Below are 17108 nucleotides of genomic sequence, written 5' to 3'. Positions count from 1 at the left end.
TCAGGGCACGTAGTTCGAGAAAATAGGTGTTAAAGGTAATTTCGCTTGAAACATGTAATTCCGCATGAAAAGTGTGCTTATGTAATTCCGTGTGGAATTAGATTCCGCTTGAATCTAATTCCGTTTGGGAGTGTTTCATGCGGAATTAGTTTAGCATAAATAGCTCTCATGCGAAATCATTTGGAAACTCTCATGATTCCGGTACCGAAGTGCTGCCGACTTGTCGTTTGATCTAAACAGCTGTTAAATCAATAAAACAAGACAGTTAAGTGTGAAACAAGCTGTTTTCCAAGTCTGTTTCATTGTTTCCGCCTTTGAAACAGATTAGAACTCTTCTGATTGACTCGTTTGGGTCATGGAACGATCCTACAAGTGGTATCAGAGCTCAGGAGGAAGAGTTCTTGCCAAAACAGCCATAATTTCTGACTTCTACACCTTCTTTTTGAAATTGAACTAGTTTTCACGGTCAAAATGTCTTGAATTTCACATATTAAGTGCGAAACAGTATTTTAATAAATCCTTGAGAAAATTGAATCTTAATTCGTCATAAAATTGTTAAAATCAGTAATTCCGCTTGAAAATCAGATCGAGGTTGATGACGTCAGCATAATTTCGTACGGAATCACAGCTTGATTTCAAACGAAATTACCTAATTTCGCTTGAAATTTATAATTTCGCATCAAAGTGTAATTTCGTTTGAGCCGTTCCACACGAAATTACCTAATTCCGCACGAGATTAACTAATTTCGTTCGAATCTGTAATTTCGTTTGACATTTTCATACGAAATTACCTGATTTCGCTTGAAATAGTTAATTTCGTTTTAAAGTGTAATTTCGTGTGAAGTAATTCCGCGTGGAATTACTAATTCTGTTTGAGAGTGGTATTCCGTTTGAAACTTATAATTTCGTTTGAAACTGTTGTGCAGGCAATTTCGTTTGAGGAGTATTTTCGCTTGGATTGATATTTCGTTTGAACTTGTAATTTTGTGAAAAATTTGCTGAAACATGGAAGAGGAATTTTACAATGCGTTTGCGACACCGATTGCTCCTGTTACTGCTGCCGAAACATTGTACGGTGAAAATGAGACAGGAACTTACCAAAAACCACCTAAGCTAATTTTCATTGAAGATTTTAAAGGTTGGCAAAATAGATTTGAGAACTGGGTGCAAGCATACAAGTTTGATGCATGGTGTGCTTTAAACAAAGACTACGAGAAACCGAAAAACGAGCGTGGGCTTGAAAAAGCTTTTTGTGATTTTTCAGAGAGTGATAAATTGAAGTATACAAGTGAGAAAATGATGATTAGTCTTCTACAACAAGCGGTAAAGGAAGATATCTTTGTTTTGCTTCAACATGAGGGTACTGCTAGATCGATTTGGAATGCATTGATTCAAAAGTTCAAAGGAAGTGCAGATATGATTAAAAACAGAAAGGCATTACTGAAGAAATCATTTGATATGTTTGTAGCTTTCAAAGGTGAATCAACAAAAATGACCATCGACAGATATTGTCATCTTGTTTTGGAAATGGGAAGATTGGATATAAAGAAAGATGATGAGGAGTGGGTTGATAAACTTGCTGAAGCGCTACCACAGCATAAGTGGGGAACTTACTTGATGATTTTGAAACAATTGAGGAAGTCTGAGAATATGAATTTGGCACAGTTCATTCAGAAAATTGAAGACCATGAATTGGAAATTCAGAAAGCTGCTATCATGACGAATCCAAATGCTCAACAAGATGTCAGTTTGTATTATAGGGGAAACAAATTTGAAGTTACTCCAAGTCCTAAGATTCAGACTGGTTTCAATGCTGATAGTTCATCTGGAACAAAGGGTAGTAATGTGACTCAAAGTGATGAAAAGTTATCTTCGTATTCAAGTTTTGATCCGAATTTTACAACTTCAAGTTCCCAGTCAAAAACTTCAACAAATTTCAACGGTCAAAATCTGCAATGCAATGTCACTTTGAATTTTCAAAATGGTCACAATCTTTCTCCAGAAGTTGCAAAACAACATATGGCATCACTTGCTACTATGTTAGAGTCATATGAAAGTCTGATTGCAGGAAGAATTGGAAATCCTATGCTTAGCAAAGAGGATTATGACCAAATTGATGCAGAAGAGCTTGATTTGATGGATATCAAGTGGTGTCTAGCCAGTGCATTTAGAAGAGCAGAAAAGTTTACACAAGTTACTGGTAGAGATGATCTTCGTGATGTTGGTAAATCTCCAATAGGATTTGATAAATCAAAAGTTACGTGTTTCCGGTGCAGAGAAAAAAGACATTTTAAGCGAGAATGTAACAATAAATCCGGAAGACAAGATCAGAGTGAAAAGAACAATTATTATCAAAAGTCAACTTATCATCAACTTGTTCAACATCCACAAACTGCACATGCTCGGGCCATTGATGATGGAAAAAAGAAAATGATCGAAGATGCAAATAAGAAAGCTTATTTTGGTATCATTGATCAAGATGATGAGAAAATGGTTGCAGGTTTTAGCTGGGATAAATACGTTCAAGAAAACCCACACTTAAGCTCAGCTTTTGTTGCTCGAATCTTGGAGGAAACATCGTTCAAATCTAAACCGAAAACAATGTCGATTTTTCCAGAATTGGGAGTTGATGCAGATACCGATGATGAAGAAGAATATATTGAAAAAGCTAAGAGAGGTTTAGATACTGATAGTTTTAATTTGTTTTTTGTAGAAAAGATCGAGATGCTGAAAGAAAAAAGAGCAGCTCGGTTAAAAAAAGAATGGGAAGAGACAGAAGCAAGAAAAGCTGCAGAAGAAAAAGCAAAAGCAAAAGTAGAAGCTAAGAAAGCAGAAGTTGAAGGAAGTTCAACAAAGGAAGCTGAGGGACAGAAAGCTGAAATAGAATCTGAAGAACCAGTGGTTGAAAAGATTATAGAAAAAATTGTTGAAGTTGAAAAATTAGTAGAAGTGGAGAAACTTGTCGAAGTTGAGAAAGTCGTCGAGGTAGAAAAAATTGTTGAGGATGAAAAAGTTGTCGAGATTGAAAAGATAGTTGAAGTCATTCAACCTCGTCAGAAATGTTTGGAGTCTTGCAAACATTGTGAAGAGAAAGACAAGAAGATTAGTGAACTGGAAGTGCTGAAAGAAAATTTGTTATCTGATGTGAAGTATGTGAAGGAGTCGTATGATGTTTTGAACAGGACGGTTGATGGTTTGAACAAACAAATCGAGAAGTTGATGTTGCTATGACAATGATGAGCTCAACATTAATGACGAAACAGAAAGTCATCAATGAGTATATTGAAGACTGTGCTAAGCTAAAGCAGGATTTAGAGCTTGAGAAGATTGAGAGTGAAAGGATTAAACGATTACTGTTGAGTTATACAACATGTGATTATTTGATTGATCGTGTGTATCCTACTGTTGCAGGTCTTGAAGCATTCAAGGAAGAAAAGACTGAAGATACTGATACTGGTAAGAAACAAAGTGTCAAGTATAATAGATGTCCGCCCCCGATCTATGAAAGCTACTCTCCTAGAAAGCCAAATGAGGAACGTGTAAATAAGGCTCTCAACATCAAGTTAAAGTCTGAAATCATTGATGAATTACCAGACAATATTGATGTCACATTCATAGCGTCTAATACTGATCATGAATCTGAGTTGTTAAAGAAAGTGGTCGATCAGGTGTTGGATATGGATGAAGAGTCAAAACCGGAGTCTAAATCTGAAAGTTCGAGTTCGTCAGAAAAGATTCCGAGTTCACCAGTCAAGCGGGTTTATAATAAAGAATTCTTGTTATCAAAATCTAATTTGAATAATGGATCAATCAAAGTGGCTTATACCTTGAATGATTCAGACAAATTATATTCTGATAGAGAATTTCCAATAAGAAGTGTCAAAATTGAAATGATCAAAAAGGGTTTCAAATTAACAGAAATTGATATTTCTGAAATAAAAGATTTAAATCTTGATGAAAAACCTAATAAGTACACTTCTTCAAGAATTCAACAAAGAGTAAACAAGAAAATGGGTTACGGTTCTGGTTATGGTTTTCAAAAGAAACCAAATCATAACAGTAATTTCAAAAAGAAAGGTTTGGGATTTAGTTCTTCAGAAAATTATAAAAATGAGAAAACATATAAACCAAAAACAAAATTTGTTGCAGAAGGAAGTTCTGATGAAGAGCAGAAGAAACCATTCTGGAAACAATCAAATATAGAGTTTCTTGCTGAAATAAAGAAGAATGTGAAGAAATTTGCTCCAAGAGTTGACAGAAGAATCTGTTTTAAGTGTCAAAAAGCTGGACACATTGCTTGGAATTGCCACGAGACCAATTATACAAAACAGGGAGTTTCTTCTAACTCTGAAATGAGAAGAAATTATGTTGACAAATCAGAACAATTAAAAGAAAAGGTTAAAATGTTTGATAAATCGACTTTGGAAGTTGGTGAAACTTCAAAACGTTTTTACAAAAGAAAAGTCGATGAAAACAAACAAAAATGGGTTGTAAAAAGTTCTGAAAGTAGTTCTGACAATGAATCTGATTCCATAAAATCAGAGGAGTCATCTGTTAAGAAGAAAATGAGAATTCCGTTCCAGAGGTGAATGACGAAAACTTTCCTAAATTGTCAAAGGAAAACTTAAAGTTGAAAGTTGGTAAAACTGAGATTTCAGATCAATTCTTTGCTGGTAAGAAAGAATTTGATGCTGAAAAAGTGTTTAATGGAAAAGTTAAACATATGTTCGAAAAGATGGTTGATGGGAAAGTGAAGGGTGCAAAAGAATTTTACAAATCAAAATGTTGGTGGGATAGATGTGTACCAGAATCACCCAAGGCTGGTCAGGCTTGGGTGACAGCATTTCCTAAGTAAAATTCTGATTTGCCGGAGCTCCCAAGTGGGTAAACGTGGAGCATGAATCGGCATCATTCTTAAAAGTTTGTCTTGTGAAAATTCTTAACATTGTTAAAATTTTGTGTCAAGTGTGACTTGCCGGAACTCCCAGGTTGGTAAGTGTGGAGTAGGAATCGACATCTTTCTTCAAGTGATATTTCAACCTACAAGTGGTAAGGTTGATAGGTAAATATTCAAGTGGTTGATGGTTGCTCTTTCAAGATTTTTCAGGGACATTAAATTGTACTTGATTTATCTTTCCTACAAGTGGTTGAAAGAGGTTTTGATCGAATAGTGATCTTACAAGTGATGAAGTTGATTTAACTGTCATTTTTAAATGGTTTGAAAAACAAAGTGATGAAGTTGATCCCCATCCTACAATGTGGTAAAAACAACAAAACTAATTTTTCGGAAAAACCATTTTGATTAAAACAAACTTAAGTGTTTTGAAATCATAATGGGAAAATAGTTTGTTGTAAGGGGGGAGTTCTGGTTGTTTATGCCAAGTAGATGATGAATTGAGGTAATTCACATCATGTTGTCAATTTTGTACAGTTTATTTTCAAATTTTCTCAAAAAAAATCAAAATTGAAATATATTTTGATTTTAGGGGGAGTAAAAATTTTTAAAAAATTTGAAAATTTGAAAAATCCAAAAACATGATAAAATCAGAAAAAGCCAAAAACATTGAGAAATTCAAAATGAGTTTGGTTGTAAAAAAGAGGAAATGATAGTACATCAGTGGACTATCACAACATGCTAAAGATTTGGAAGGTCAAAAAGTGATAAATGATCTCACTGCGGATGTGTCAGTAGGTTTTTATTCATTTAGTAGATTGTTTTCGAGATATAAACATAAATACGATTGCTTACTTATCTCGTGGGGAACATCTCTCGGATATATAGGTAACCCCCGAAATCTTGGTTGAAAGATTTTCTATTTCTGACATACTAGGTCTTTGTGCGTGGTGATATCTGGGGTATTATACCAGGACTTCTGATTTTGTGGGAGCAATAGCCTAGTCCTCATATAATACTTTGCATAAGCTTTGATCTTAAAGCCAGCCCTCTGCTAATAATTGAAAATTATCAAAAGATATGTATCAATGGCAGTTGAAGAAAAGATCCCTAAACGGGACACACCTAAAGTCGAACCGTCATCTCTCTGCACGAACGGAAGTTCTGACCTGAGCTCTCACGGTTTCGCATTTACCCGTTTACATATATCACTAGTGTACACTCACCTGTAAGACTGAATATAGAAATCTGGATACGGGAGTATATTCTGAGGTGGGATACTCGAATAAGCTTATGTGATTAAAACATTAATCTCGTATCTCGAAACAGTTGAACTTTGTGTGAAAATTTAAGTGGACCAGTATACTGACAATCTATGTGAATTGTTTATAGCTTAATATGTCTAAAGTTTAACGGTGTTGGTGATGTGTCTTATTAACTGATATGATCCTCTTACACAAACTCGCAAAAATATTGTTTGTAAATATTTCTTTACAGCTTTATGTTCAAAATTCAAAAATCCAAAAGATTTTCGGAGTGTTTTAGCATAAATTTTTCAAAAATACAAAAAGATTTTTGACAACTAGTGATGAAAAGCTGATATTCAAAATTCCAAGTGCTAAACAGGATGAATTCTATTTTGATGGGGAGTTTGTTTAAAGATGAACAAAATGTGTTGGATTTAAAGTGGTCATCAGATATATTATATGTTAAATTTTTCAGATCAATACTTGTAGAAGTTTAAATTTGTCAAAATTGTGAAAGCCAGACCACGATCCCAGCACAAGTTGAGAGGGAGTCTGTTAGAGAAAGAGAGTCTGAAGATGCAAGAGCTAAGAGTTTGATTCTGGACAATACAAGAGAGTGTTAGATTAACATCCGAGGGGGAGACTAACTGAAGAAAGAGTTAGAGTGAGATAAAAGCCAGGTTGAGTTCCTGGAAAGAGCCCAAAGACTGATAAAGACTGAAGACTAAGAAGACTCGACACTTAAGACTCGTCAACATCCGAGGGGGAGTCTGTTGGTGCATACGTCTGTCGACTTCGTCTTGTATCGAGTCTTGTTTTAAGAATGTTAGATCAGGGCACGTAGTTCGAGAAAATAGGTGTTAAAGGTAATTTACTTTGAAACATGTAATTCCGCATGAAAAGTGTGCTTGTGTAATTCCGTGCGGAATTAGATTCCGCTTGAATCTAATTACGTTTGGGAGTGTTTCATGCGGAATTAGTTTAGTATAAATAGCTCTCATGCGAAATCATTTGGAAACTCTCATGATTCCGGTACCGAAGTGCTGCCGACGTGTCGTTTGATCTAAACAGTTGTTAAATCAATAAAACAAGACATTTAAGTGTGAAACAAGCTGTTTTCCAAGTCTGTTTCATTGTTTCTGCCTTTGAAACAGATTAGAACTCTTCTGATTGACTCGTTTGGGTCACGGAACGATCCTACAACACACAACACCAAAACACGCAGTCATATAATATAATTCCAAAAAGAAAAACAAAAAAAGACTTACCTTCTCACTAATGGAATCTTGGACCATAACAGTGTTGATAGCAAACACAACATCAGAAGTTCTAACTTCAGTGTCAAAGAATTGAATGTCTTGACTCAGTGCTGCTTCTAGGTATTTGATCCTCATTTTAATTGACTGTCTCTCTCATGTATACATCCAACATGATATCTCAGTGCCATAAGACCGCTTTGTCGAACAGCCACACATGCCTTACCGTCAAAGATTACAAAGAATTTCCAAAAAAAATTGTGCCTTTAGAAAGTCTGGCATTTCATCGAACAACTTGTGTGCATAAATTAAACACAGTATAGAAATGTTAAATGTGATTTAATCAAGACTCATAATTACAAATTAATCAAGAAACTATATTGAATTCAATAAATCATGGTAAATCAGATCCTTACTCACCTGTGTTTGATGTACTGCAGCCCCAATTTCATCAAACTCCACACCCTCACAACCCATCATATTCTTGTCACTGTCTCCCCAACAACCCTCACGCCGGAATCAGTTGGCGACAGCTCAATACAGCAGATACAACAGGTATGCTCAGTTTTATTATTTCCGGTGTACGTGTTTGTCGAAATATAATAACGAACGAATCACATGAATCTTTCGCCTGGCATGTTTCATCGAATAATTTTGTTTCTTTGTATTATGATATTCGATTTGTGTTATATGTATAGGATATTGTATTCCAACTTAACTGATCCCTTTCTTCTCTCTTCCTTCATCAGTTGCCGGAAACGCCATTTTCCGACGAACTTGAACTGAACTGAGAGAGAGAGTTCTGGATTTGAGAGAGAGAAAGTGAGTTTTAGAGAGAGTATTGAGTTGATAAAGAGAAATTAAAAAGAACTTTTTATACATATATGGTTTGAATTTTGAATCTGGAGCCAAAATTTTGAATATTGGCAGAGGTTTTGATGGCAGAGGTTTGAAGTGTGTATAGAGCTTTGCCCTTTTATATGTGGGCAGAGCTTTGCCCATTTGTATGTGAGCAGACCTTTGAAAAGCTAATTGTAGGCCAGAGCTTTGAATTTTAAAGTGTTTTAATATTAGGCTTTATGATGCAATAATAACATAAAAAAAGTATTGTTGGACAGCCTCTCTGATTGCCACATCAGCTTTTCTTATGTTATCGAGTTTTCTCCTTTTATAGAAAGTGTAGATTGTTAATGTAGGACGATGAATAGTAACTTTATTTTTACAATAATATATAGCTTTTAATTGTTTTTTGTTTAATATAGCATAATAGTTTATTATTATATTTACTTTTATTAATACATTTTTAAATTTTTTTCATTTTTTATAACCATATATTTCCTTTACCATTTTTCTAATAATTCTTTTTTAGAACACATATTAATTTATCGATTAATTTGATACTTCTTTAATAATTTACGTTTATAACTTTTTTCTAAAAACTTAACTACGTAGTTGTGCTTGATTTTTTCCCTGACATTCCGTTATAAGTTTTGTTAAAAACGAAATTGTACTCAAAATAAAGTATTTATTTGGTATCATTAAACGGTACGATGATAAGCTAAACCGTTCTAATGGTTTAGCTTTCTAAAGAACATGTTTTATTTTCAAATCCGTTTGTTTTACATTATCATTTGCTTGGTTTCGCCACAACGCGCGACGTCAAAAAAAAATAATTTATATTATATTTCGTAATAACCATAACCAAATTTCCAAATCAGCATTTTCATTTAATAAAAATTCAACAAAAATATGAAAGAGTCGCATCACTTTGTCAACTCAGTGTGCTTTATTTGCTAAACTGGTTTAATAAAATAGGATATATTTTTATTATTTCGCTTGTAGCAACACAAATAAATGGCAAATTTAAATGATAGCAAAAAAAAGAGCTAAACCGGTTCAACTATAAAACTCCAATACTATTATTTAAATTAAAAAAAAAAATTACTATAAACTTCTACTTCTAAATGAATATCGTCGTTAAAGAAGGGTAGTTTACCGCTTGGTAAACATCCCCTGCGTTAACGACGAGAAGTCATATTCGCCTCCTAACTGAGTCGGGAGGCTTAAAGGTCCCTTCGACGGTCTACTTGTCCCAATAGGTTTCATGCTCGTGGCAACCTGACTTGCACCATACATGCTGCAAAACAAGAAACAACCGAAATTTTACATCGCGCATGAAAAGTTGTACTTAGCCTAGATTAAAAGTTGGGGTGTTCTCGGTCTGTTCTGCCGGTTTTGACAAAAAGTGTGGGCCAAACTGCTAACCAAGGTTTCGAAAAAATGACAAACCAAAATCAGCGGGTCGGGTGAGTCGGCTAGCCTGGTTTTAGCGATTTGACAATTCGGTTTTAACGGTTTTACTTGAAATGCTTACTTTATTCTTTTCAAGATTATTAGTTTGTGTTAGAAATCTTAAAGAGTAACGAAAGATGGTTCATGAATATCAATATATAGACATACCTGATTATTTAAAAAAATGAAAAAAAAAAACAAAAAAGGTTAAGAGGCCTGTTTGAAGTTTCAAATCTTTGGCATGACCGTTAAACTGGAACCAAAACCGCATAATAAATTTCTAACCGGTCGAACTGGCCAACATGCATTGGTTTGGATGGTTTTGTCAGTTTCAACGGTCTATGAACACCCCTAATTGAAAGTACCGGTGTGAATGCACAATGTAAAACACATAATGCAGATAAAACTTACCTTGATGGTGTGTATAATCCGGGATTCCCAATAGGTCGTTGGAACCCAAACCCGAACCCGAACCCGTTCACGCCATTTTGATGATTACCCGTGAGCTTAGGTTGCGGTTGAGTATGAACTATTAGTTGTCGCTGGACGGAAGATGGTGGCACCATAGTTGGCTGTTCAAAAATGCATAGAACATGTTAACATGTTGCCGTTAGATTTGATCAGATAACTCGCTTTGAACATGTGTTGGTGAGTATACCTTTTCGGGAAGACTCTTGATGTCTTGTTTACATGGTTGTTGGGCGAGTGATGGAGTCACCCAATCTAATCCGTCAAATAGATCCTCAAATTCAGATTTCGTTTGTTTTTTGTTATTTGAGTTTTTGTCTTCTGCCACTGCTGGTAACATTGGACCGGATGCTGCAAATATTTGGATCAGATAAATCTTTTGATTAAAAATAAAGCTGAAAGCTGTTCATAAAAAAAACAGCTGAAAACAGTATCTTTGTTTCTGGAAGTAAAAGACTAAAACACCCTTTAGGATATAGCTGATACTAGTAGGGCTGTTTAAGCTCCCGTTCGTCTGGTTGTGGCAAAAAACATGGGCCAAACACGCTAACTATGTCTTTGGAAAACGACAAACTAAACTGGTCAGTTTGAGTGGGTCGGCCAAACCTGCTTGTTTAGTGATTTGGCGTTTTAAACCGACTTTTTACGTTTTCCTTTTTCAAAATTGTTAGTTTGTATTAAAAATTATTAAATAATAGAGATGGTTCATAAATATAACACACACACACATATATATATAATTGCATTTTAATATATAAATAAAAATAAGACTAAAGTACACAAATGGTCCCTATGATTTACCAAAATTTTGAATTTGGTCCATAGTTTTTCAAAAATACACGGATGGTCAGGTGGTTAGAACCTTGTATCACATTTAGTCCCCATCCAACAAATGTAAAAGTTTTAGCATGTCCAAGTTAGGGACTAAATGCGTTACAAAGTGCAAACCACAGGAACCATCCATGTACTTTTGGAAAAATCTGGGGACTAAATGCGTTACAAAGTGTAAACCACAGGGACCATCCGTGTACTTTTGGAAAGCTAAGGACCATATCCAAAATTTTGGTAAACCACAGGGACCATCTGTGTACTTTACTCTAAAAATGAATGCATGAGGCTAAACGGTTGGTTCTGTCAGCCGGAACAGTAAAATGCGAAAACTGAACCCTGAACCGAACCGTATAGATCTCAAACCGGCAGAATGCTTTGTTTAAATAATTTGATCGGTTTATGAACACGTCTACATGTTACAATCTGCAACAGCAGAAAAAGGATCTTACTTTGGTTTCTTGCTTGTGGAAGATCAAATAGATAAGTGGCATGATAGTCATCAACCTTCCTATCCGATTCGATCTCAACAACTTTATTTTCCACTGTTTTTGCTTCGCGTTCAATTTGTTTTGGCTGAACAATGACCTGTACAACTTTATGTTCCACTGTTTTTGATTCGGGTTCGATTTGTTTTGGCTGAACAATGACCTGTACGCCTCACGGGTCAACTGATGTTACTAAAGTTTATAAGAAATGTCAAATAATCAAAAACTTAAGTGACAACATTAATACCTGCTGCTCAAGAACTCTTGGAGGAAGAGAAGGTGTAATTGTGTTCACGTTGTAAAGTTGAGGGCTTTGTTTTTCCTCGGGCAAATGAACGATGACCCTAGTCGAGGTACTGACCGCAGTGACCGTGGGCCCGTGTTGATGAACCGGGACATGCTGTTGACGAGTTGTACTCGAATGAGATTCAACTTTTCGCTCTCGGGAAACCCATCTTTTGTCTACATACCTGATCGAAATCGTTTACTAATTTAGTTGGCGTATGAATAGAGCGGAAAAGGAGAAATCACATTGTAAACCATTTTATTTTATTTTATTTTTTTTTTAAATATGCATTTATGCATATGTATTATATTAATAAACCATCTTTACTTTTTAGAAGTATACAAACAAACTAACTATTTTCAACAACAAAAAAATCGGTTCAAACTGCCAATACCAGATCGTCAAACCGGTCAGTCCAGACAACCCACCCAACCCAGCCGGTTTACTTTGATGGTTTGTCATTTTCAGAAACCGTAGTTAGTGGTTCGACCCAAAATTTTCGTCAAAACCGGCCATATCGGACTGTGAACACCCCGTAAAAGAAACTAGAGTTTGAAAGAGAAACATACTTTGCACGGATGAAGTTTTCAATCCCGACTCTATCATATTTAAGAGGCAACAAAGCTTCCCAATATTGATTCGATTTTTTATTTCCCACGACTGCAATAAGCACAAATCCGTTTGTTAACAAGGTATAACTTCATTTGTTCATTATAAGTTTATGTTTATTCTTAATAAAGAAAGAATTTACAAACAGTTTCAAGAATGCCTATGCAGTTAGGTATCACCGATATATCGGTTATCGGTCCCCATGTAAAATATCGGTGTCAAATATCGGTCAGATTGAGCGTATTTGACCGATATATCACCGATTTTCATGATATGAGTACCTTTCTTCTTAGTTCTAGCATTCGTCTTTCTTCTTATTGCTGCTATTAGTGTTTTAAGTTTTAATTGTTAATTGTTAGTGTTAAACGTTAGCATTTTAAGTCTTAATCAATTCCTACTTGCTATAAATGTTAGTGTTTTGCAAGTTGCAAAAGGTTAATTTGTTAAAGGTAGGAGAGTATACTGAATTGGCTAGTCTTAAATTGCTATATATATACATTCTACATGATATGAAAATTACCGATATCCCACCGCGATAACCTATATCTCAAATATCGGTCCTTGACCGATATCCAATTTTTTACCGCATTAACTGCTTAGAATGCTAGATGCATAAGGTCTAACAACTCACCTTGCATAGATGCAATCTGATCTGGTAGCCATGTATCGAGCGTAGCCGATCTCACCTAAAACAACAAGAAACAACAAAATCAACAACGAGCAACTTTAGGTCACAAGTTATTGGTAATTGAACAAAACCTTTGATATGTGTACACCAAGACTTCTATGAACACCAGAACAATGCAGACATATAAAAATCCCAAGATTCACACTAGCCCATCTTGGACCCCTGAAATCATAGTGAATACATTTGAATAATTTGCACATTTTAACAATTTTCTTGAAAAATAAAATTAAGTGCACACTTTTATTGTGCAAAAGTGTCATGCTACCTACTTGCTTTTGCAGTCAGCACATTCCCGATTCTCTGGTAATTTAAGTAACCCCTCGAGTATCTGCAACACGGGTCAGTGAGAACATTGCCTTTATTCGTCATTGTTAAAAGGAATTTATACCATAATTGTTAATGGTGAATAGCGACAAATAGTGATAAGGTACCTATATGCTACATAGCGAATAGCGATAAATAGCGGGCGCTATTTATACACTAGAAACAAAATTTTAAAAAAAATTATATGTATATTATATCAAAATATCCTGGTATATATGCTATTTTTACATGTATATTTAACAAAAACCTAAAATCCAACTATTTTATAGCTATACTTAATCGCTACTTATAATTAAAAGAAATAATAATAACTGAAATCCTGCTATTTATGGCTACATACCCTGTAGCGACCTTCGACCTATACGCTATGCTATTCGCTATAGCGATCGCTATTGACAACTATGATTTATACCTAGGGGCGCATTCATCACATAACCGATTTTAATTACATAATTGTATAAGCACTTGTAAGTAGCGGGAGAAAGAAAGAGAAATGATTATGCAGTTACATAACCGTCTTATGTATCATAGACTCATAGTTAAAGCTACAACTACAAACAATAGGCCTACCACCTCTAAAGTCTAAAGCTGCAATTTAAAAAAAAATATAAATATGTGATATTCTGTTGAGATTTCATGACACTAAAGGGCAACAGTTTGAGGCAGAAACAACCAGTTTCAACTGTCAAACAACTAAACATGTTGATTTTCCTTAAAAGTTACTTAAAACCATAGTATTAGAAAGTATATGTTATGATATGTCTTACAAGAATTACAACTCATAAACGTGGGCCCGGGATCCAATGTATCATCTTCTTGGCATCTACCAAAGGTCCAAAACATTCTTTGACAGCTATTTATCTCATACAAGTGAATACAAACACAAAAAAGGTCTTGCAATTGTTTGATATTATTCTCTATTTGTTTAATGTATCACAAAATCATGAGACGGCTTTTCTGAATTCTTTTAATATTGCCGGATTGCAAAAAAGTTATAAAAAATATCGATATTTCCTATAAAGTTTTGTCAGGGTTTTTGGTTTGCAGAAAGAGAAGGGAGCAGAGCTTAAACGAGATCGGACATCCTAAATTGGAGCTCGTTTAACAAACAAGCTCGAGCCTGAACCCGAACCTCATATCAAGAGTAACAGGTCAGCGATCCTAAATGAGTTTGGTTTATTCAAATACATAGGGTGTAGTCATGACCCTCATGGTACCATCCACATCAGCGTTATGTCACCCACTTCTAATCTATCATCCAAAATCACTACCCTAAAGTGTGGTGTTGTTGACCCAAACCACGATTCTCTTATTTTAATTTATTTTTTGAAAAGAAAAAGGAAATTAATCCATGCGAATGGTTCTACGTGGCGATTTATGAGCCAACCCATGTCCCACACCGCCTTCGGCCTAATAACTTTTATCAATATAATATATATCTAATTACAAACAAATATTAATCAAATATAATATATTATGTTATGAATCAAATTACATTCATAAATTATATACATATAAAATTAATAATTAATAAACAATAAACTAACTCGAACTATCAACGCTAAATTGCTAAGTAGCTGCCCCAATTACTCCCAATACTTTATCCTTTCATTTGCACTTTACAGCTTGTACACCATGCATTAGTGGTTGTACTTTCAAAACAACAAAAAAATTGACCTTTTGTTAATAAATAAATAAATTTGGCCAACTGCTCAGTACATTCTTTATTTCTAAATAAATACCTAACCACCCTATAACATTCCAATTATTGAAACCGTTCATTTATGCCTCAAAACTTGTACACCCTGCATTACTAGTTGTACTATAAGAAACTGCCTACCTTGGTAAATTGTCAAATAATTTCTACCAAATATTCCGACAGGATAGCATGCTTCAAAACTTGTACATCATGCAGCAAAACTTGTAACCACAAGAAATGCAAGTTTTGGCTTATTGACCTTCCAAACAACTTTAAATGCACCTTGAGTGTAATTTAATGAATAATAAAGGACTTGGACGGCATTTAAAATCATTTATAACAATATATTACTGTGATAAATGATAATCAATATGAACATGAAATACAAAACTAAATTGCAAATTTGTAATTTGAACACTCACTGTTTGAATTTCAAGTCAAAACCAGAGGTGTAAAGGGGCTGATCAGCTCATCAGCATAGCCACTCGTGAGCGACTCAAGATCAGCTCGTTAAAAACTTGAAACGAGCTGAGCTTAAATAAACGAGCACGAGTTTTATATATCGAGCTCAAACCGGCTCGCGAACCTAAACGAGATTTTTATTTATGTTTTTTTATTTAATATAGTAAATTTATATATTTAACAACAATAATTATTATATATTATATTATGAAAAAAAATAATTATAGAATATCTATTATCTATTATTTTTTTGAACGGCCAACGAATCCTCCAAATGAGCTACTGGCGAAATTCATCACATCGGGATACACTCACCTTCCGAACCGGGGAAAACCATCACCTAGGGCCGAAACCCGTGAACACTCGCCCGAAGGCATGACAGTGCGGTGAGGTAAAACCCGCTCCGTTCAAAGTCTCCCATCATTAGCAGGCGCCGCAGAAACTAAATGATGGGGGCATGAATTGAACCGGGTCACTTGAAACACCAGATGTCTCTCTTACCACTCCACCTTATATTATAATAATAAATATGTATGTAAATAATAATAAAAATATATAAATAAAACTATTAAATAACTTATAAATAATAAACAAACCGACTCCAAGCTTAATAGACTACTCACCAGCCGAGCTTGAGTTTTAGAAATTTAACCCTAAACTAACCAAGCTCGAGCCTGAGACCTAAAGTTTACACATAGATATTCAAAACTACACTTTTTGGGATTTGTTAACTAGTCGGCGACATCCGGAGCCAGCTCACGTGAATAATCATCGAAAACTGCATCGATTTGAATCGGAAGGTTTTCAAACTAACAATAATCATACATAACTTAACTTCTTCAATCAATCAACCTTATGAAGAATCATCTGGCATAACAAAATCAATAGAAAACCTAATATCGTATGAACAGAAGCCTAATTAATGATCTCAAAGCACTGAATAGAATCACAATTCTTAAACAGAAACAATCAAAATAACAACAGATTTCATGAAACGGAAAAAGAGGTGATCGAAAGCAAACCTTTCGGTGTTTTTCATCGAGGCCTTTAGTGACACGTGATTTCTCGTTCATGTTCAACAACTTCTGTATGTAGATTTGTGTATGAAATTGTTGAAGATTGAAGATGAAGAAGAAGAAGAAGTTGCAGAGAATATGGAGGTTTTAGAAATATGTCTGTTTGATTGGATTTTGACTTTTTGAATTTGTTAAAAAAGAACGAAAGATTCCTTTTTTCAGTTTGGAGGCTTTTAGATATGCAGGCAGGCCTCTTGTCTTTACATATGTAATTACAACTTTGGTCCTTTTGTTGTGCTCAAGTTAAGTTTGTAGTCCTATAGTTTAGATTTTTTTTTTTTCGAATGGCAAGGAACGACGTGTCAATCACTGTGACATCGGGTGTTCTGCTCAAGGTCGACTACTCGACCGCCGCTAGCCTCTTGGCTCTCCTAGATGCGCGAAAACCCGACCTCCACCCGTCCGAAGGCACGACAGTGAAATAATCGGTAAAATCTCGCATATCATCCAAGACGAACTGGCGCCACCCGTATTCGCCATTCACCTGGATG

General features: G+C 35.0%; 2 protein-coding genes across 2 annotated transcripts; one reads left to right on the top strand and one right to left on the bottom strand.

Annotated features, from left to right (window-relative positions):
- Window positions 1-1005: 1005 nt before the first annotated feature.
- On the top strand, window positions 1006-3231 carry LOC110924545. The gene is made up of 2 exons (XM_022168543.1): window positions 1006-2056; window positions 2501-3231. Exons 1-2 carry the CDS (start codon window positions 1006-1008, stop codon window positions 3229-3231), a joined length of 1782 nt encoding a protein of 593 aa, XP_022024235.1.
- Window positions 3232-9199: 5968 nt separating this feature from the next.
- LOC110921957 (probable ADP-ribosylation factor GTPase-activating protein AGD15) lies at window positions 9200-16764 on the bottom strand. Its single transcript, XM_022166281.2, has 10 exons — window positions 16564-16764; window positions 13326-13384; window positions 13128-13218; window positions 13000-13054; window positions 12329-12419; window positions 11721-11943; window positions 11438-11636; window positions 10348-10508; window positions 10101-10261; window positions 9200-9534 (listed from the first exon to the last, which is right to left on the bottom strand). Exons 1-10 carry the CDS (start codon window positions 16612-16614, stop codon window positions 9390-9392), a joined length of 1236 nt encoding a protein of 411 aa, XP_022021973.1. The 5' UTR covers window positions 16615-16764; the 3' UTR covers window positions 9200-9389.
- Window positions 16765-17108: the final 344 nt, after the last annotated feature.

This window comes from Helianthus annuus, chromosome 17 (assembly GCF_002127325.2).
Source record: "Helianthus annuus cultivar XRQ/B chromosome 17, HanXRQr2.0-SUNRISE, whole genome shotgun sequence".
NCBI lineage: Eukaryota > Viridiplantae > Streptophyta > Magnoliopsida > Asterales > Asteraceae > Helianthus > Helianthus annuus.
Note: the sequence above shows the minus strand (reverse complement) of the source record. Positions and strands in the feature narration are given on the sequence as shown.

Coding starts and splice junctions, on each gene's coding strand:
- LOC110924545 (XM_022168543.1), top strand. CDS start 1,006: ATGGAAGAGGAATTTTACAATGCGTTTGCGACACCGATTGCTCCTGTT. Junction 2,057..2,500: donor TATGTTAGAGTCATATGAAA/GTCTGATTGCAG, acceptor AAATGGTTGCAG/GTTTTAGCTGGGATAAATAC.
- LOC110921957 (XM_022166281.2), bottom strand. CDS start 16,614: ATGAACGAGAAATCACGTGTCACTAAAGGCCTCGATGAAAAACACCGA. Junction 13,055..13,127: donor TTGGTGTACACATATCAAAG/GTTTTGTTCAAT, acceptor TTGTTGTTTTAG/GTGAGATCGGCTACGCTCGA. Junction 10,262..10,347: donor TCAAGAGTCTTCCCGAAAAG/GTATACTCACCA, acceptor ATTTTTGAACAG/CCAACTATGGTGCCACCATC.